The 20,498-nt window shown below is 43.2% G+C and overlaps 3 protein-coding genes across 3 annotated transcripts; 2 read left to right on the top strand and 1 right to left on the bottom strand.

The window, feature by feature from the left end:
• The first annotated feature begins 5,018 nt into the window (after window positions 1-5,018).
• On the top strand, window positions 5,019-5,772 carry LOC120105692 (Bowman-Birk type trypsin inhibitor-like). The gene is made up of 2 exons (XM_039118367.1): window positions 5,019-5,192; window positions 5,334-5,772. The coding sequence occupies exons 1-2, from the start codon at window positions 5,060-5,062 to the stop codon at window positions 5,567-5,569; spliced, it is 369 nt and encodes a 122-aa protein (XP_038974295.1). The 5' UTR covers window positions 5,019-5,059; the 3' UTR covers window positions 5,570-5,772.
• A 4,510-nt stretch (window positions 5,773-10,282) lies between these two features.
• Window positions 10,283-11,455, bottom strand: LOC103703351 (leucine-rich repeat extensin-like protein 6). The gene has a single exon (XM_008786179.4). The coding sequence runs from the start codon at window positions 11,201-11,203 to the stop codon at window positions 10,628-10,630; it is 576 nt and encodes a 191-aa protein (XP_008784401.4). The 5' UTR covers window positions 11,204-11,455; the 3' UTR covers window positions 10,283-10,627.
• Window positions 11,456-16,775: 5,320 nt separating this feature from the next.
• LOC103703354 lies at window positions 16,776-19,496 on the top strand. Its single transcript, XM_008786180.4, has 2 exons — window positions 16,776-17,958; window positions 18,906-19,496. The coding sequence occupies exon 1, from the start codon at window positions 17,020-17,022 to the stop codon at window positions 17,455-17,457; it is 438 nt and encodes a 145-aa protein (XP_008784402.2). The 5' UTR covers window positions 16,776-17,019; the 3' UTR covers window positions 17,458-17,958; window positions 18,906-19,496.
• Window positions 19,497-20,498: the final 1,002 nt, after the last annotated feature.

Below are 20,498 nucleotides of genomic sequence, written 5' to 3'. Positions count from 1 at the left end.
CCTCCAATCTCCGGAAGATATCGCCCACTACCTCGCGATTCCAACGGCGAAGCCGCCGTTTGGTCAGCTCGAGTTTGCGTGAGACTCGCCGCATCGCATCCCCCCGCACCGGAACACGCCACGCATCACGAACTATGTCCCAGGACTGGGGGTACGAAAGCCAAATCTTCTCGAAGCGAAAAGGACTATGGTGACCCGATACCGATGAGGTCGAAATCAGCAAGGGGCAGTGATCTGATGCAATCCGGGGTAAGTGGCTAACTCGGCAGGTTGGGAAGCGAAGGATCCAGTCCGAGGAAGCAAAAGCCCTATCTAGCCGCTCCCAGACCCTAGCACCGCCAGGTTGATTGTTGCACCAGGTGAACCGCGGTCCCGAAAAACCTAAGTCCACCAAGCCATTTAGCTGCACAAAGTCGCGAAACTCCCTCCTGTCAATCCTATCAGTGAAAGGCGCACCACCCCTTTTTTCATCCGCACTTTGGATACAATTAAAATCACCAACCGCCACCGTTGGGATACCCTGGGCTAGCAGGTTGGTAATCTCTTGCCAGAGGGTTCTCCTGACCCTGTAATCCGTGCTCGCATACACACCACACAACACCCAAGGGTCCGCCTCAGGTTCCGATACAACCATCACTACCTGTTGAGAACAGTTGTGGAAGACATCAATCCTCGCCACCCCCCGTCTCCACAGGATCAAGAGGCCACCAGACAGCCCCTGGGACTCGACTGCGTAGGTCTCCCAGTCCCTCCCCAGGCGTCGCCTCAGTCGACCAAGCCCATCACCAGACAAACGTGTCTCGCAGAGATAACAAATCTCAGGGCAGTGGAGCTGTACTAGCCGTTTAAAGGAGGACATGAAGGCCGGCTTGGCCGCCCCCCTGCAATTCCAGGCTAGAATCCTCATGGATCAACAACTGCTCGATCGGCCTCAGGTACCTCCTCCCCCTGGGCCTCGGGAGCTATCTCAAGCTGACGGCCTAAATCCCCCAGCTGCTCAGCCTCACCAGATACCTCGCACATGACTGCCGCCCTGATGAGTCGCACGACAGCTGGGTGGACCCCCTCTGCCGTAGGTAAACCCGTAGGGCAGTCACCACAGGCATCTGCATCCGGGAGACCCTCATGTGGCGCCTCTCCGAGCGGCACCCCTGTCGCCTCATCTCGTGGCGTCAGAGGCTCTACCAGACCTAACTCCAGTGGCATCCCTGGGCTAGCCACGTGCTGCTCGCCCAGAGCTTGGGACAGGGTGCCAAAACGGTAGACACCATCAGGCCCTCTCCCAGGGCCCTCAAGTGAGTCCCAGGGGTCCCGCCCAGAAGAGGTCTGACCCCCAAGCAGGTGGGTCCCCTGCGCTGAGACAGGTCCCCTACCCGGAGACCGATACTGAAAAGGGCCAGCTGGCTCCTCGAGATCCAAGGTCAGATCATCCTGGATCTGCGAGTCCAGAGGGTCCTGCGAAGCCCCAATCCTCAAACTCACAGCTGACTGGGCTCGTGGGCCACCCGCTGATGATCCAGTAGGGTCCCCCCCTGATAGAGCCCACGGGCCCCGTCCCTGTAGCAGGGGCCGTGTACCAGGCCGACAGACCCCGCGTAGCCCACGGAGAGCCCGCGAGAGAGTGCTGGAGGCAGGCACAGCCCGTGCGCCCAGCTGGGCCCGCGCTCTCCCCGCCCGCCGCGAAGCCAAAGGCCCCCGCCTGCTACCCGCGCGCGATCCGCCAACAGCTCGAAGCATGCCATCGACGCGTGGAACGCCACCATCGGCGCGGGGCGCGCCATCGGCGCGGGGCGCGCCATCGGCGCGGGGCGCGCCATCGGCGCGGGACACGCCGTGGGCCCCGCGCCGGGCTCTAAAAATGTAAACACCTCTCCTCTGTTTGCAAATAGATTTGGAGCTCTATGATAAACACTAGTCACTACTTACTTTCTGGTTTAAGATGAGTTATCGGCAAAGGTAATAAGCTTCTATTGCTACATATCCATGGTTTCCAACTTGGGCTGCCAATAGACCTCTCTCATCTTCCTTCAGGTATATCCAAGGTCTTTGGTCTTGTCACTGGAAAAGTCCTCTCTCAGCGAACTTGTTATTAACGAAATTGAGCCAAGCCAGGCTGCGCTGGAACAATATACCTTAGCATTGGCCATATCAAATAATCAAACTAGATTCGTTCGAGCAAACGGTGGAAATTCAACTTATATTTCATCTATTCTCTATATTTTGGAGAAGAAGGATGGGAGTAACCCATCCTATCATTCCATGAACAAAAGAAATGGACAAGCAGGAGAGAACTCATCCTCATATCAAGAAGATAGAGCTAATAAGTATTCTTGCAGAAGAAAACTCCAGCTTCTTCTGTTCTTATATTGGCTATGAGGCTATTTGTTTTCTGGTTCGATGGTTGTAAAAGGAATATTAGAGAAAATAACACCCTGCCGAACACACTCAGCGGTTTGCTTGTTACTTCCTAATTTTTACTTCTTGACCTTTTATTAGTAAAAAGTTGGGGAGAGGAGCCACTCTGGTTCATTCTCTCCATTTTCTTCTAGAAAAAAAAATTCTAACAAAAAATTCCATACTTGACGAATGCCGATATCTCAGAAAAGAAGCATTTTTAGAATGATAAAAAACATTTCCAAATTTGTTGGAGCTGAGAACATATCTTATTGTGAGGCCAACCTCCCTTGGCAACATTTAAAGTACTAAGCAATTCACCATTTACAGCAAGCCACATAAATATTTTTACCTTTAAGGTAACTTCAATCTTCCAAATGTACTTGAATTCTTTCCAAACGATCTCCTAAGGTTTAGAAATCATGCAGAGAATTTACCGAGAATTCTCTAGATTGGATCCCCCTCTACATGAATCTAGATTGGTTTGGTTTTATCTCTCTCTCTTAAATCGATAAAGACTTTGTGACATGGACGCCCAGCCCAACTCGGTCGGTCGGTCGAATCACCTAACAGATGATGATATTCTCGGTCGATTTGATCGAATTTTGAGGGGTTGTAGCTGATAAAAGGTTTGGAAACGGTCTGAGTACTTGTACTGCTGCCAAAAAAGGTCGGCCTGAAGGTTAGATTTGCTGACAACAGTTGGTTGTGAAAAGTAAAGCAATGGAAAGACGACTTCCGTGCCGGCTACGATTTGAAACATTTAAAACAAGGTTGGTTTGTGGCTTCTAACAATTTGATCTTTGCAAGTAAGGATTGGTTAGATTTTTAGACCATAGAACATCATCAAAACAGCAGGAAGAGTCTTCTTCTTAGTAATCCTTCAACAGTGATGGTATATTCTTTATCCGTACCTAGATTTTTTCAGAGTCATGCAGCTGCTTCTGGTTGCACAAGGAGGACCAATTGTTGAAGAAGCTAAACTCTTTTTAAGCAATGACCATAATTAAAAGGTGCTTATTGAGGAAGATTCTAGCATTTTGTTCCTCTAGTATACCCAAGTTATAGCTGTGAAGAGCATGAGGATAATAGGTTGGGCCGATTAAGAAAAGGACATATTTTTCCATGTGAAACAAATATCTTCAAAAGGGGATTGAGGATGCAGAACACCGAGGGCCAAACAAATTGTTTTCCAAATGGATGAGAAGAAGTGATAATTTGAGAAGATGTGATTAAGCGATTCTTCTCCATAACTACAAAGGACACATCCTCCCATATATCTTTCTATCTTGTTTCTTAGAAGATCTCTTATATTCAACCTCTTTTTTCAACATAACCATAGAAATATTTGACCTTAAGTGGCGCACAAAGATTCCAAAGGTCACCGGTGAACTTGCATTTGATGCCTCTCGTATTGATGAATTGGTAGAAAGTGGCAATTGAGAACAAGTTCTTGCTATCCAATTTTCATTCTACTTGATTACCATCCTAGTTAAGAGAAACAAGAAGAGCTAGTAATTTATTGAATTCAGCTTGAATATCTGCTGTTGGCCATCTAAGTTTGTTAAATTTCCATTACAAAGTGCTTAGGTTGAAAAATTCAGCCACCATCCCATTCTTTTTCCGGTTGATTCCATAGAGCTTAGAGAAAAGAGTATGTAGAGGAGTATCACAAATCCAATAATCTTTAGAAAAGAGCGCTCTTTGACTATTGTCAATCTGAAATTTTGCTCCAAGATACAACCCAAACGGCTCACAGCAGGCCTAATCTACAGTGCACGTCTGTAGTAAGCAGATTACCTAGTCTATATCGGTTGCCCAAAATATAAAATAATATATGTAATTGTAAAAGAGAAAATGGAGATAGGGAGAGACTATGAGAGCAAGAAGAAAACTTTTTTTTTGTTGTCTTTTTAGGTGCAAGAAATGGCTCATATATATTGGCCCTTTATAATCCAACCATAACGGTTGAATACTTATGGCCTCATTAAGGCTATAATGAGAGATGATGGAAAGTATTGAAACTTCCAAATGGAATTTGAAATACCTAAAGGTTACAACAATTCTTTTAAAATTTTGGGGGTTACAAATCTTTTTTATTAACACCTCTTAAAAACCTTTAAAACTCATTCAAATTCTAACAACTATATTTTTTTGTAGATTAGATTAATTTTCTTTATTTGGCCACCAATACATAGATAAGTCCGTCTTTTAATCATAAGTAAAATGCATCGGTCTTCTCCAAATCCGATCATTTATAAGATATCTCCATCAAATGGACCACACATCACTATAGCTGTGTTTAATATGAATAATTTTTTTGCAAAAATGCTTCTTTCACTGTTTCTATAGTTTATTTGCGGCACTGCCACTTGTACTTCTTAAAGAAAGAAAAGACTTGATTTCGAAATCTCATCAGAGCTTTTTTTATACAGAAGACATTGACCAGAAGCACTATACATAACTAGTCAATTTGCCAACAAGCCAGGGTCTCTTTCCATTTTATTTTTAAAAAGTAAAAAAGAAAAAAAAGAGATAACTATTGACTGACTCATCGCCAGCATTTCCTAGAGATAAGCATTGACCGTATTCTCCCGTGGTCGGCCTCGAGATAAATGCAAGCGACGCGGCGAGGAGATGGGGCAGAAAGCAGTGAGATGTTGAGATGAAACGCAGAAGAGGCAGCGGAAAGAGAAGCCCTTCGGTTTCTTTGGCTATTATCTGCATGATAGCTGCCTACATCGCCACCCTCTCCTTCGCCCAGCCCGATCTCAGCTCCCAGCTTCCAACCAACAATGGTGATTAAACCTCGAACTTATAGCCATTCTAGTTCCATTTTTTCCTTTCAAACTGCATTACAAACTTTCAGCTGTATTTGGAGTCTACTGTGAGAAGTGGCGAAGGAAATCCCCTTGACTGCTAATTATATTGTGGTGTAGGTTATGAAGGTCAGAACAGTGGAAAGCCATGGCCTTGCTGCAATAGGTGCGGTGGGTGTACGAGGTTCATCCCGCCGGAATGCCAGTGCTGGGATCTCACCAGGGCCTGCCATCCCCGGTGCAAAGAATGCGTTCGATCACCACTTAGCGTGGAGCCACCCCTCTACCAGTGCATGGACCGCATCGCCGACTACTGTAAGATCCCATGCAAGTCGCCGACGAGGAGCAATGTGTGATGACCAATGCGTTGTTGCTTTGTTTTAATTTGTGATCATTTGATCCATTTGATATCTTAAATTAACAAAAAATTGCATACGCTTTCGTTTAAGGCTGTACTGGGTACTCAGGATTTGGTTGCTTAGACTAAAGATGACTCAAAAATTCGGTTGCTTAGACTAAAGATGCTTCAAAAAACGGCCCATCATAGGTGCCTTTTTTTTTGTTGATGAAAGCTGTCGAAGGGCAAAGTCCTAGACACATTTATTGGCTACGGAGTCTTTAGTAAAAAAAAAAAACACAAAGTATTTGCTGATAGGAATAAAGATGCAGCCTACCCTGGCACTTTGATTTGCTTTAGATATATGTGGATTTCCCTTTGAGACGTGTCCAGTTCAGAGTCTTTCAATAATAATGCGCTTCGTTATCCTCGTGTCCTCTCGCTTAACTCTTTGAGAAGGTCCCGGCGAGCAATGCCCCCTTTTGTCCCTCTCAAATAGGTCCTGGTACCGCTGGAAACTGGCCCACTCAACCACCGAGTTTGCCTAAGATCTCAGCTCATTTGCTGTCTGGTTCGAAAAATCGGTAGACATTGCTGTGTGCTTTTATAGCGACAATCCAATGGCTGTTTCACTTGATCAATGATGGTTTCGATGCTAAACACCTCCAAATTGATATTGGATGGCTGAGGTACTACTCTCCAAATATTTTATAGGTCAACTAGGTCGGCCATGTGACAAGCTTTAAGTGACCAACTTGTAGTTAGATGGCGAGCTTTTATTGCTCGAGGTGTATCGTGTCCCGTAGTTGTCTTATATAGTTTATCCAAACCATCTCCCTGCCAAGTTCTAATTTCTACTTAAATTTATCCTCCATGCTCCAACTTGTTTTAATCGGGTGCTTTACGAGTTGGGATAATGGCACTAAAGTTTGGATAAGTCTTGGTTAGGGCTAGAGGGTCAGCAGAAAAATCATTAGCATGGTTTACCGTACCGATTCATACCAGCCGATATGGGCCTGTACGTACCGGTCCGGGCCGCCACTGGTATGCCGTCCGGTACTGGTATGGCGGATCTTGATCATTAGTTTGGGAACTTGAGGAGGGAGACAAGGGTGAAAACTGTGCATAGAAATGGAGATCTAGAGGGAGGACTAAAGTTGGGTTCAGCATGGATTGAGCTTACTTTGCACCGGATCGAGGGTCGATTGGTTTGGGTCAGCCTCAAGCAGACCCGAAACAAAGCCAGTCCGGACTGTAAACACTACTATTGCGTATTTATGTCAATTATTCTCAAATTAATATGTTATTGCAGCATCTCGATCCAGTGTAGGCCCCAAGGAAATTTGACTCACATAAAGAAGCCATGTTCAAACTCTTGGCCTTCTCAAAGTCGAGCTGAGGTGGAGAAGGAAACCACCTCGTTCGCTCTACCCAAGAGCAAATCCCAGTGCTCTTGGTTCCATCAAGCTATTCCAAGCCGGACAAAGTAGGTGCGAAAGGTATGGTCGAAAGCTACGCACCCTTGAGGCAAAAACAAATGGCGTCCACCTGGTTGAAGTGACATCAACGTAAAATCTTGTTCCACAAAAAAGATATTGTGAAAGATGGCGACACTCACCCACTACGGAGTCTTAACATATGGTTTCCCAGACCTTGAGAAAGTTATGATGCAATCATTGACTATTACTCGGTTACAATCCTCTTACGACTCAGACTCAGTTAAACTATAAAAATAGAATGAGCAATTGAAATACGTATCAGAAACATTTTGAGAATTTGGAAGAAAATTTTCCTTTATTTTCATATGTTGAGAAATGAGGCACATTATTATTTTTCCCAAAGAACACCATCTAGACCATTTGAGCTCTATTTTAGATGAATGCCTACATTGATGCATAAATTTGGCGATGGATGAGCATAATACTATTTGATGCGTGTTTATGTACTTAGATTTATTTGTAAGGGAAAAAGGTAAAACTGTTTAACAAAATCTAAAATAAATTGTTTGTGGGAGAAAAATAATTAAATGTGGCCCATTTTTGTAATTTGAATAATCGAGAACATTTCTCTTACAAAATTCTTGTATCTGTGTTTAATTTTTTTTTCTCCTCTAATTATCTAGTCTTGATCGGCTAGTGTGAGGTAGCTGGAATGAGACCTAACTCCAAAGCTAGATATATTAGACATTTATGTCTCTTTTTTTATCTACTGTCATTATTAGATCTAATGCGTTAGTGTGAGATTGCTAAACTCGGCACAACCCTTGGTGGAGCTCCACTGTCAACCAAATGGGTTGGGGATGTATCCTTTGCACAAGAGGAGGATTCATCTTTCTTCACACGAATCTATTGTTGGATTGCGTAATAGTTACTACAAGATTTATATACACGGACGAATAAAGAATCTCGATATAGAATATGATCCAACAGTTGATGTTGCCAAAGCAGAACGATGATTCTTTCATGTTAAAGATACGGCCCAAACCACGACAAAATAGTATGAGTTAATACGCCGACCATTAATTTGCATCCAACCATTGAGAAAGCTAAAATTTCCGGCATCAAGCCACCTAATTAACTTGTTTCATTGGTGCTTCCGATAATACAACGCGCAATGCTACTCCCCTGCTATGATTCGGATCGAACTCCTATGTGATGCAAAACTTACATCGTCAGATGCTTTGAGAATTGAGAATATCCTTGACAGAAGAAAACTTTAAGGGAGTGATGTTGTGGTGAAACTCTTTGCCATGTCCTAAGCAATGGCAGTCAGATGCCATTGTCGGCTTCAAAACGTGATTCCAGTGTGGGGTATCAAACACTTAAAAAAAGGTGGCAACATGCATTGCTGATCTGTTCGTCAAGATTCGATGCTTCTCGCTGCTCCAATCATGATCGGATCAAATAAATTTTTAACAAAAGTTGGTGATTATAAATTCTAAGTTGCCAGCGCTGGTGTCCAGTGGAACATATCATAACTAGGTTGGAAATCTTCCAGAGAAATCTGATGCTTTTCGAGTGCAACTTTCAAGAGCTAGGAAAGTTTGTAACTGAGACAATCCCTTGGACTATATGTGCAAACTAGACGAGACCCCAATCCTCACATTGCTGTAGTTTGATCCAAATAGACTTGCAAACGGATTTAATGTTCGCTAAAGGGTGCACATCATATGATTGTGAGATCAAATAAGAATATACATACTATTACCAGCTGCATATGGCCAACACCGAATACCTGTGCAGCATCAGTTTTATGCTTTCCAGTTTAGATTGGATATCACAAGGCACTAAATTTATATAGTTTCTTGAGCTATAGCGAAAGGTTTGGCGGGTCATTTTCAAAAAGGAAATATCATTTCTTTTCCTTCTTAAACCATATATTTAATGAGAAATTATACCCTATACTGCTTACACTATATAACCATACATATATCCAATCGTAGTTGTTCGTTCCTACGGATCTCATTTATCAAGCGCTCATTTTGGTGCACCGCTATAGAAATGAGCACTATGATTATGATCTGCATATCTGACCATGTACACAATGTAGGATATAATTTCTTTAATTAAACTTGCTGACAAATCGTGCACTATATGACCATGCATAAACCCAATCGTAGTTGTTCGTTCCTATAGATCATCTCATCTATCAAGTGTTCATTTTGGTGCCTCACTATAGAAATGAGCACTATGATTATGATCAGCATATCTAACCATTTTGGTGTTCATTTATCAAGTGCTCATTTTGGTGCACAATGTAGGATATAATTTCTCCAATTAAACTTGCTGACAAATCGTGCACTATATGACCATGCATACTCCCAATTGTAGTTGTTTGTTCCTATAAATCTCATTTATCAAGCGCCCATCTTGGTGCACCACTACAAGAATGAGCACATGATTATGATCTGGATATCCGACCATGCATACGATGTAGAATATAATTTCTTCAAGTAAACTTGCTGACAAACAAACATGTCGGAGATTCAAATCCACACATGACAGGTTTCCTTATCTTGTAATATGATAGAATTGATATAACTTAAAAGTTCCGATACCATACAAGAGAGATGGTTGGATATATGTATCTAGCAAACTAGTATCTGTGAATCAAGTGCGCATCAGTAGCCTCCATTCATCTCTGTCTATACTTATGTAGCTTTATAAGTTCCCAATTTCAACTAATCTTTTCTTTCTCTAAGACATAACAAAATAAACCTGCTAAATAAACTATATTTTTAATTGTATAATTTATATAATAACATGAGAATCCTAACTATTCAGGCTCCTCTCTGGCAAATAATCCATGCCCTAGCAATAATTTGTGACGGAGACAACTCTAGCTGCAAATTAACACTGATTTGATAGGTTGTAGGCACAATAAGTTCCAAAGGAGCATCAATGATTGTTGACATTACTCCACGTCATCCTATCATGGAAACAGCCTCATCTACCAACCCCCCATGTGAAGCCCCTCTCTCCCAACCATCCTTTTCCCACCGTTCCGTTCCTCCCCCCTTACGCTGCACCGCTGTCACACCATAAACTGCCCTCATCGCGATCCATCTGCATCCATCCATCCATCCCACGACGCGTCTTTTCCCCCCAACGGACGCAAAAGCGAAAAGAGAGAGAAGAAAAAGTCACCTTTCCCCTTCGGCAGAATAACACGTGGTAACGGCACATCAAGTCGGCATCATCGAGAAAGCAGCACTTCCATCGACCATCGAGCGAAAGATACATATTTACTAAACATTTATTAACTAATAATTAATCTCAGCATCAAACAAATTCCCCCACTTTATTTCCCTCGCCCACTAGCTTGTTCTTTCCTATAATTATTATTACAACAAAATTCCACATAATATCACAAAAATTACAGAGAAATAAAAAAAAACGGAGATGGAGAACTGCAACCGGAGATCGGAAAGGATAATCCATCCGTAGTGCTGCCGCCGCCGCCGCTGCTTCTTGGAGCAAGGAGAGAGGCATTCTGGGAACGATAAGGAGCCCGTTTTGGGAACACCCAGAAAATTCCCCAGCCCTTCTTGAGCTCGGATCTAAGAGCGAAGAGCTCACTAGAAGAAGAGAAGGAGGAGGAGGAGGAGGGGGATGGTGGAAAGAGGCTTCAAGCTGAGAGACCCCGAGTGGTATTTGTTTGGAGGAGGGTTATAATAATAAAACGGGAAGTAGGGCAAGAAGGGGTTCGGCGGCGGCGGGGCCGGGTAATATCTGTTGGGCGGCGGAGGGTAGTAGTAGGCGCCCCCGCCGCCGCTCCCGCCGCCGCCACTATTGGATGGAGGAGGCGGGGATGAGTAGACGTCTGGCGGGGGAGGGGAGTAGTAGGAGATCGCTCCTGGATTCGACGGCGGCGGAGGGCATTCGGCGGTGGAGGACGGGGGCGGCGGCGGAGGGGAGGCGGCGGGCTGGCAGGGGTTGTCGCAGGAGGAGCACATTGTGCAAGAGACGTCGTCTTTGATTACGGGCTTCGCCGACGCGATCGGCGGCGACGAGAGGGCGAGGAGCAGGAGGAGCGCGAGGGGAAACGAGGCGGCGAGGCGGTTCGCCATCAACGGGAACGGCACTCGCGTCCCTTTCTCCGAGAGAGAGAGAATGATGGAGATTGGAGAGTGGTGCCCGCACCCCGAGCCCATTATAAGGTGGGATCTTTTTACCTTTACCGACGGTTCCTCTTGTAACTTTCGGCAACGGAGGGAGAGCAAAAGGGAGTATGATGGGAACGCGCGGAAGGAGGAGCGTCGGCGTGGAGTGGACGCAACTCGCACGTGTAGGTACGTGGGGCGGGCGGACCGACACGTGCTTACGAAGAAACAGAGTGCCGTCGCCTTTTTGGACTTGCTCCACGTCTATCGAAGTGGGGAAAAATAAAACAGGACAGAGTTGCCGCCAATAGTATCGAAGAGATCGGAACATGTGATGGAACGGAGGGTGTGTTATTTTATGTTGGAGCGTGGAATAGATGGGTGTGATCAGAGAAGGTGTACGGGATGTATGGCTGTGATTCGGTGGGGTAGAGAGAGGACGGGATTGGGCGGCGGAGGGTGGTGCGAGGAAATGGATCACGCGGAGCCATTAGGTTGTGGTGCGGTCACGTGAATTAGGATTCAGCCTCGGGAGGAAATCGGGCTTCGGGAGGAGTTAGGATTCAGCCTCGAGCAAGAATTTTGAAAGAAATGTCGTTACCTCCGGGGGCCCAAAGCCTGAAGATCGTTTGAACCTGACCACCACCATGGTTTGGGCTTGGAATGGAGATTGATGTGAAGGAACCGGAGGCCCAGCCAGAGAACCCTCAATTCTTCTCTTCGCATTCTCCCAGATAGAAAAGGTAGATCTCTGATGACTAATGATCCTACTCCAGTAACTCCAGGAGAGCTGAACCACGAAGCTACCTTGGGAGAAAAGGAGAGAAGAATAGCTCATCCCATCTGGGGGAAGCAAGGACCGCTGTACGCCGAACTAGGTCCCTACTTTAATAGGGTTGTGAAATCGAAAGGCTCGTCCGGAGGCGAGTCAATTGACGGATGAGGAAGTGGAGAAACTACGTCCCTACTTTAGTTGGGTTGTGAAATTTTCTGAGGAGTTGAATGAAGCGAGGGAGGAAATGGTGGCATGCCTCGATTGGCAGAACACTTGTGTTTTTGATTTACTTCCTCGATTGGCGATGGAAGCTTGCTGGTGAATTTGAGGTCTTACCCGTCGGAGCAGATCGCTCTATGTTCAAATTTCTCTCAGAGGAGGATGTGATTAAAGTGACCATCAGGGACCACGGTGGTGGGAGGCTAGGTTCTCTCCCTGGAACCTTGAAAGCCCAACTTTCATGCTTCTAAAATAGTAAAAACCCAATTTCTCGAGCTGCAATATGGATGCACCTAGAAGCGCTACCGGAGGAGTTTTGGAGGCGTGACAAGGTACTTGAAATTGCTTCAATGGAGAGAAGCCGCCCTGGGACATGCATAATAGAGAATGGAGTACGTTTAGATTTGTGCTAACTAAAAATAATAGGAGTGTTTTCGAGATATATGCAAATGGATGGATGACAAAGGATAGAGAGTACTTTTGAGAGCTGCATAGACGGATGGATGATAGAGAATGAAGGATGGATGAACTATGGATGCAGATAGATGGTAGAGAAAAAAGTACTTTGAGATCTATGTAGGCGGACCGCGGACGTATAACAAATGGAGTGCTCAGAGATCTATATAGGCTTAACAGAGGATGAAATGCTTTGAAATGTGTGCAGCGAAGAGATGACGAGCATGAAGTACTTTGAAATCTATTCATATGGATGGATGACATAAGATGGAGTGCTTTGAAATCTGTGCGGATGGATGGATGACGAAAAATATAGCATTTTGAGATCTATACACGTAGATGGATAATAGAGAATAAAACGCATTGAGACCTATGTAGGTAGATGGATGGATGATATATGATGTAGTACTTTAAGATCCGTATAGGTGGATAGATAATAGAGGGCGAAGCATTTTGAGATTTGTATAGGTCGATGAATGATAGGGGAAGTATTGCTTTGAGATTTGTGCGGGCCGATGGATTGCCAAATGATGGATTGCTTTGAGATCTATGCAAGCATATGGATGATAAAAAATGAAACACTTTGAAATCCATGTAGGCAGATGGATGATAATGGATGGAGTGATTTGAGATCTATATAGGTAGATGGACAAGAGAGAATGAAGTGCTTTGAGTTATTTGCAGATAAATGGATGATTGAGGATGAAGCACTTTTAAGATCTGTGTATGTGGATGAATGATATAAGATAGAATATTATAAGATCTTTGCACCCGATGGATGACAGAGAATAGAGCACTTTAAGATTTGTACAGATTAAGAGATGACAAACAAAATGCTTTATGATTTGTGTAAATAGATGAATGATATAGGATAGAGTACTCTAAAATCTCGATAAATTGATAGATGACAGAGGATGGAATGTTTGGAGATCTATGCATGTGGATGAATGATGGAGGATGGGGTGCTTTATAATCCGTGCATGTGGATGAATTATAAAGAACAGAGATTACGTGAAAACTATGATCCAACCTCCCTGAGTCAGCAATATTTTGATATTTTTTCTCACTTTATTAATGTTGTTAGGATCCAGATCGACGGTTGGGCCACGTTGCAATGAAAATAAAATTTTTGTAGCTAATTAGAAAATTTAAATCTTTTCCGGTCTAAGTATAACTAGCTTAAATTTGATAGAATGCTGTAGTAATTTTTTATAAAGGGATGGATGGCAAAAGCTTTATTTATTTATTTATTTTTTTTGTTAAAACAGATATTTCATACAATATTAATATGAATATATCTAATAAAATTAGAAAATAAATGTTGGCAGAGTTTTCAAAGCAGGTCTCCCCTTCGGCCCATGTGGGGCTCCGAAATGGCTGGCTGCGCTATATTCTTTTCTCCCGTTCAAAATTGAGCGACGCAGTTCATTTAGTGGTTGAAATACGTGATGGGACTCACCATCACCGAATAGATACGATAGAAACAAAAAACCTTGGATTCCGACCGTAACATTTGGGCCGGTCGGAATTTTCTCTCTGAGTGAACGACAAATCATCAAACTCGCGGTTGGTAATGGCCGGCAGCAGTCCGGAGTTTGGCTGCTCTCAAGTGTGTGTTTCGTTAAAACCGCAGGTTGTTTTGGCGGATCAGGCAAGTGATCCAACAAGTTAGCAGATCATACTAAAAGACTAGGATAATCAAATCAACACCAGTTGTTTATTTATGAGACAAACCTGAATGGATTTGAACTCCATTGGCTGTTTGAGACTTTCTTTATTTTTATTGTATTATTTTTGTATTGAAAAGATTAAGCATAACAAAAAAAAAATGTTCAAAATATTCATTTACAGAGAAATAAATTGGGGATATATTAATTTAATATGAGAGGGGATCTAGCGTTACGAAGGTGCACAACTATGCAAGACTCATGGCGAATACTCTGGAGCTTTGAATTGGTACAGCTTAATTCACTACTATCAGCAAAAACAGGTGGTCACAGGCTACATCACATCCTTTCACATTAGTGTGGCTAAAGTTGAGGTCTGGAACAGCCATTCTTGCGTGTATTTATTGCCTACGACAATGACCTAACCATATTTAATACCCAAAAACAAAAGAAGAGGAGAAGTTGAGCACATGATTTTAGATGAACCTATCAAATTTTAAAGGTCATGATGTGTATATATCTAGAAGTACACAGCTATTTTAGAGACCAGTGAAAAAATATAGTAGAGTGAGCCATGTGCAGAGGGAATGCCAAATGCACGAGTGATAGAATACTAAGAAATACTAGCGTCCGTTGACCTTCTAGAGATGCTTCTTTGCTGGCTGAATTCATCATTATACTTTACATAGCATCTATTTGTGGAACACGATCCATGACATTGTTAGTTTAAACTCTAATTGTTAGGAATTCAGGTCATGCAAGTCCAATTTCTAAATGTATGTTTAGTATATTCAGGCTTAAGCTTACTGATGAACAACTCAATAACACAAATTTATAAAATGAAATTAACTATATACAATATACATGGCAGGTACTGCAATCCAAACTGATCCAATTATATCAATTTGCCAATATAATGACATTTTGATTTGGCATTAATTCGGTACAGAGTTGGCACTTTTACTCCTTGTTAGGTTGTCAATGGGCCCAATCAGCCTAATTGGGTGGAATGCCTGTTTTTTGTTTTTGCATCCTTCCTTCTTTAATAAAAATTTCCAGCTTAAGAATAAGATCATGGGGACCAGCTCAGTCCTAAGATTGGGTCTGCATGTAACATTTGTCTCAAAATGAACCTGGCCAAATTTGGGCTGTGTCTGGCTGACCAATCAATCAAAACATAAACCATGGGCCGTTACCAAAAAACAATTAAAGAAAAACATAAACCATGGGCATGGTGTGAGGATCTCAGCCAAGCCAACTTGTTTGAGTGACCACAACGCATGGCATATAACATCAGGTTGTTGGAACAAAAGATCTAAAACATTACCAATAACTTCAATTCTTCAGTCTTTCAATGCAAAGCTTATGGACGTTGAAGCGAGATTCAAAAGTTCTGTGAGATGCATGCCACATTCATTGCACATAAAATAAGTTGTCAAGTTCTGGCATCCAACCCAATTCCCTATGAACGCACCTTTGCTGCCACATGAAATGTGTGTGATATATTGCCTCTTGTATCAAAACACCAGCATAGATTAGATTTCGAGCTCATTTGATTCGCGGAAAAAGAAAGAACAGAAAGTGCAGTCAACAAAAAAGTAAAGGAATGTTTCTTATTTGGTTGGAGTTTTTAAAGGAGAGAGACGAAAAAGTTGTATTCCCATAGAAATATGATTCCCACGTTTTATGGAAAAGTCTTTTCTATGAGAAATATAGAAAAGTTACTTTTCCGTGAGCTGGAAATCAAAACATTTTTATTTTTTCTCAAAAGGTCCTTCAGCTATCCTTATTTGATCCAAAGCATTAAAGACTTAATTTTTATTAAAGATATAATAGGAATTATTCATAATTTTCTAAGAAAAGTGGATGGTCAAATAAACATAAGCACTCTGGAAATCTGTCACATTTTCATTGTCAACCAAACATGCCAAAAGTATTTTTTCAGGCATTCTCTTTCTAAAAATTATATTCTTATGAGAAAAAATGCTTACCGTGAACCAATTTCATGTCCTTAGGCAGGAAAGGATTTTTTTTTGTTGTTATTGTTGTTGTTGACGAAGAGAGAGTTAAAGCCACCCATCCTTTATTCAAAAAAAATAAAAACTATTTATACAAATTTATAAAAAAAATATAAACAAGCAATTAATTTGTTTTATAAAAGATAGTGTTCCTTAAGTAGACTTGTTAAATTATTTAATAAATTAAATAATTTCATAAGCCACAAGAAAAATCGTATAGAATTTGCTGCTCGTTCTACCCATGCATGCTCCACCCCATGTGTGCGATACGTAATCCTTTTGGTACATGGCCTTGGCTCTTGCCTGAACTCTCTAACAATTTTATCAAATATTATTTATGAACGGCCCAGATTTTATCATAAAGGATCACTTCCTCTCCACCCCCACCAACCTCTATATCTGGGACACCAGCCCAACAAAAGATGCCAAATTTAATGCGTGCGTCCAAACTCCATCCCACGCGAAGCCACCACCCGTAGTCCCACTCCCCAAGTCCCCATTCCCTACCCCACAACCCAGCAAGCAGATCAACGGTCCTGATCGAACATTGCTCTAACCGTTGTCCCATAAATGCCGGTGAGTGGATCCCTGATCCCCCCGATAAGTAGCCTTCTATCTCTCTCCTCCCACCGATCCCCAGATTGAACCCCCCCCCCCCCCCCCCCCCATTTCGATAGATCTCGGAGGTCGAGAAGAGAAAAGCAGAAGGAAAGAAGGGCGAAAGCGAGCGACATGGAGGCGTACAACAGGGGTTTGAAGGGGTACTGGAAGCGGAGGGCGTACCAGAGGCTTGACGGCGGCGGGAGGAGGCGGAGCCGGGCGGAGCTGAACGGCGGGAGGCGGCGGCGGTTCTGGCGGATCCGGGTCGTGCCGAGGCTGAGGTTCCTCGCGCGGGTGGCGTCTCCGAAGCGGTTCCTCGCGCGGATCAGGGACGCCTACGTGCGGATGATGCTGTCGTTCGCCTCCTCCGGGGCGATCGCTAACGGGTACACCGGGTATGGTGGCGCCGCCGTGACTGGGTTCGGTCGGCCGCAGCTCAAGGAGTACGATGAGAAGATGATTGTCGAGATCTATAAGTCGCTGGTGGCGCAGGGCCCGCTTATGGCCGCCAACGCCGTCGGTGGCGGCGGAGGGGACGCCGGGCGGACGCTCCAGGCTGCCCGGCGGTAACTAGAGGCTCTTCTGTTAGATTTCCTCTCCCACTTTTAACGAGAATAAGCTTCCCTTTTTTGTTTTTCAGTGTTTTTGCCAAAGCTGTATTTAAATAAAATCTAATCCCTTAGCTTGGTGTTTGTTTGTTTACGAACTCGCCGACGATAAATTACGTGGCTGGTGTTTGGTCCCTGGAGGTGATCGGATCCATTTCTTTTACCTTATCTAATTCAACAACCACTGTGGGAACCCGGTCCTTGTACCAAACGATACTCAGATGGATCTCATGGTCCATCGAGCGAGACAGCTGGACCACGGTTGGACGAGCACGGAATCTACTGTAGCAAAGAAATAAATAAAAAAAAAGGAAAGAGTCTACCGGCGGAAATCTTGGATGGATGATCAGCGGGCGCGGTTCTTACGTCCCTGCATGGCGGATGAGTTCGGATTCATCGCCGGAATCCCAAGCGTGTATGCCGGAACCACGGTGGTTGCCTAGTAATTCTTAGACAAATTGAGGTAGGTGACCTTGATGTAAACCTTAATGGTTTTAATCTATTAATCAACTTATGAAAATATAGATTATGTTGATATGACTGTCTTTGTATTTCTTTAAAAAATTTATGTACTTTACTTTTAATGGTTTATTTAATATTAGATTTAGAATCTCGGTACGAGCACCTTCGTTATTTATTAAATGGAACAATTTTTGAACCTCTTATTCCATACTTTTTGATTATGAAAACTTGTGCAGATTATCTTTTGGGTTTCATGGTATTGTGACGTTCCCGTGATAGCAATATAGCATGGCCATATTATGTGATACGGAATGTGACAACAGTATAATTAGCGAGTACGTATGAGTGGTTAGATGGAAAAAGGAGTTATTCCATACTTTATGATTATGAACATTTGTGCATATTATCTTTTGGGTTTTATGGTATTGTGATGGTTCCCGTGATAGCATGGCCATATTATGTGATATGGAATGTGACCGCGGTATAACTAGCAAGTACGTATGAGTGGTTAGATGGAAATAGGAGTTATTCCATACTTTATGATTATGAACATTTGTGCATATTATCTTTTGGGTTCCATGGTATTGTGATGGTTTATGTGATAGCATGGCCATATTATGTGATACGGAACGTGACAACGGTATAATTAGCGAGTACGTACGAGTGATTAGATGAGTTATTAAAGATTTTGTAGCTGTGTTGAGCTGTTCTGAATCTTTTTTGATACGGTGGTCTGGTTGGAGAACCGAGATGGATTAGAAAGGGGATTAAGAGCTCTTATTTTTTTTGTTCGAGTCATATTTCTTCATTCATGATAATTAATAAGATATGATATAGACTTCATTCACACGACGCGTTAATATTTTTGTCCGAAGTGACGAAATGTCGTAGGGGGTCTCTAATTGACCGAGGTGGGATCTCGCCGACTTCATACGTTCTTACGTGTAGGAAGATGATTGGAGGAGCTTGTGGGTCCTGAGGACAGTAGAGGGAGACGACCATCGATGTCATCACCCTGGCCCGCCCCGGGGCACCGGGGAAGATGCGAGAAGGGGCCGGTGGGGCATGCGAGGGGCATGGGTCTCACGTGACAAGCACGTGTGTCAGAATCAGAGGGACATTGGCGTCATTCACTGAACCGTAGGGGACCACCGTATTTGTCCGGCTTCGCGTCACGGGCCCCACGTGGCTCCGCGGGTCCGGTGCACTGTCCCTGTTGGCATGTCGTCTGATGAACGGTGTCACGATGACGAAGGGCTCTTTCAAGCTGTACCGCGACCACGTGGCTGAGTTGCACGGTCCCTGCTCTTAAAGTCCATCGCACGTCCAGTACCAAGATATTGATGTCTCCTCTAGAAGGTTTGCCAACTGACCTGGGTTTAAGTGCAATCTTTATTGCGGCCTGCAAAATTAGATTAAAATTCCTCCACAATTTATGAATTAGACTATTCATTTAAATATGGTTGTTCGATCAGATATTTTTCAGCTAAACTTTTGAGGAAAGAAAGGAAAAAAAAAACTCCATAAATCTATTTTTCATCCTGCGAACTAAATTTTAGAATTTGAATGGGGCATTTAGAAAAGTGAGCTTGATAGGCCAACAAATCTAATTTCTGTAAGTTTTACAATCAAATCGCATAAAACCATCAAAGCAGGTCCTTGCTCTTCGAATATTTGGAAATATTTGTGATCGACTAGTCTCTTTGCATGGTTTACTATCTAAAAGTCTTTTATATTAAAAAATAAACAAAGATGAAAATATCTTGGGTCATGACCCAACTTACCATTCTACCATATACCCATCTAGGTTTATTTTAATGGTCAAAAATCAGTATGAGTTAGACCAGATCAAAACCTGATCCTCATTGCTAGAGTAGCTACACAATCTAAAATACTACTATCACGGTCCGAACTCATCACCCGGGTCCGGAATGCAACACGGCCGCATATCCTTAAGTTAGAGCCCTAGGAAATATGCTAAGCCTAAAAAATTTAATATAACCTTAATATCTATGAACAATAATGTTCTTTATTCATAACGAACAATAATGATTTAATTAATCTACAACTCTTCTCCATTGTTTTTTTTCTCGACTTCAAATATTCGGTCTTCGGTCATCTCTCCTCACTGTAGACACGTCGGTATGTCATATAAGTCACACATCGACAGACACACTAGTTTTCTATATTAGTCAGTCATGTCAGAAGATCCATGAATCTAACATGTCAATTAGCTACGTTAGTATTGCCAAATAATTAGTTTTGATGCTACCGAGGGATCTGCCGCCCTCCGACCTCGCCCCCACTGGTCTAAACAGAGAAAGCGACTGCTTCTCCTCAAAGGTATTGTCCACTTTGAAGGGGATTTCATAGTTTCTTCCATTTAAGAAACGGACCTCTCCGCTATTTAGTCGATGTGGGACGAAGTCCAGGCTCCTTTATTCCCACAACATAGCCCCCTCCGCGGGGAGATCTGTGCCGGGGTCAAGGGGACCTGCATGAGCCACCAGTGATGAGGTTAAGGGAGATCGGCCTCCGGCC

The sequence above is a fragment of the Phoenix dactylifera genome, unplaced genomic scaffold (assembly GCF_009389715.1).
Source record: "Phoenix dactylifera cultivar Barhee BC4 unplaced genomic scaffold, palm_55x_up_171113_PBpolish2nd_filt_p 000343F, whole genome shotgun sequence".
In the NCBI taxonomy this organism is placed as follows: domain Eukaryota; kingdom Viridiplantae; phylum Streptophyta; class Magnoliopsida; order Arecales; family Arecaceae; genus Phoenix; species Phoenix dactylifera.
This window is presented reverse-complemented; position numbering and strand designations above follow the sequence as displayed.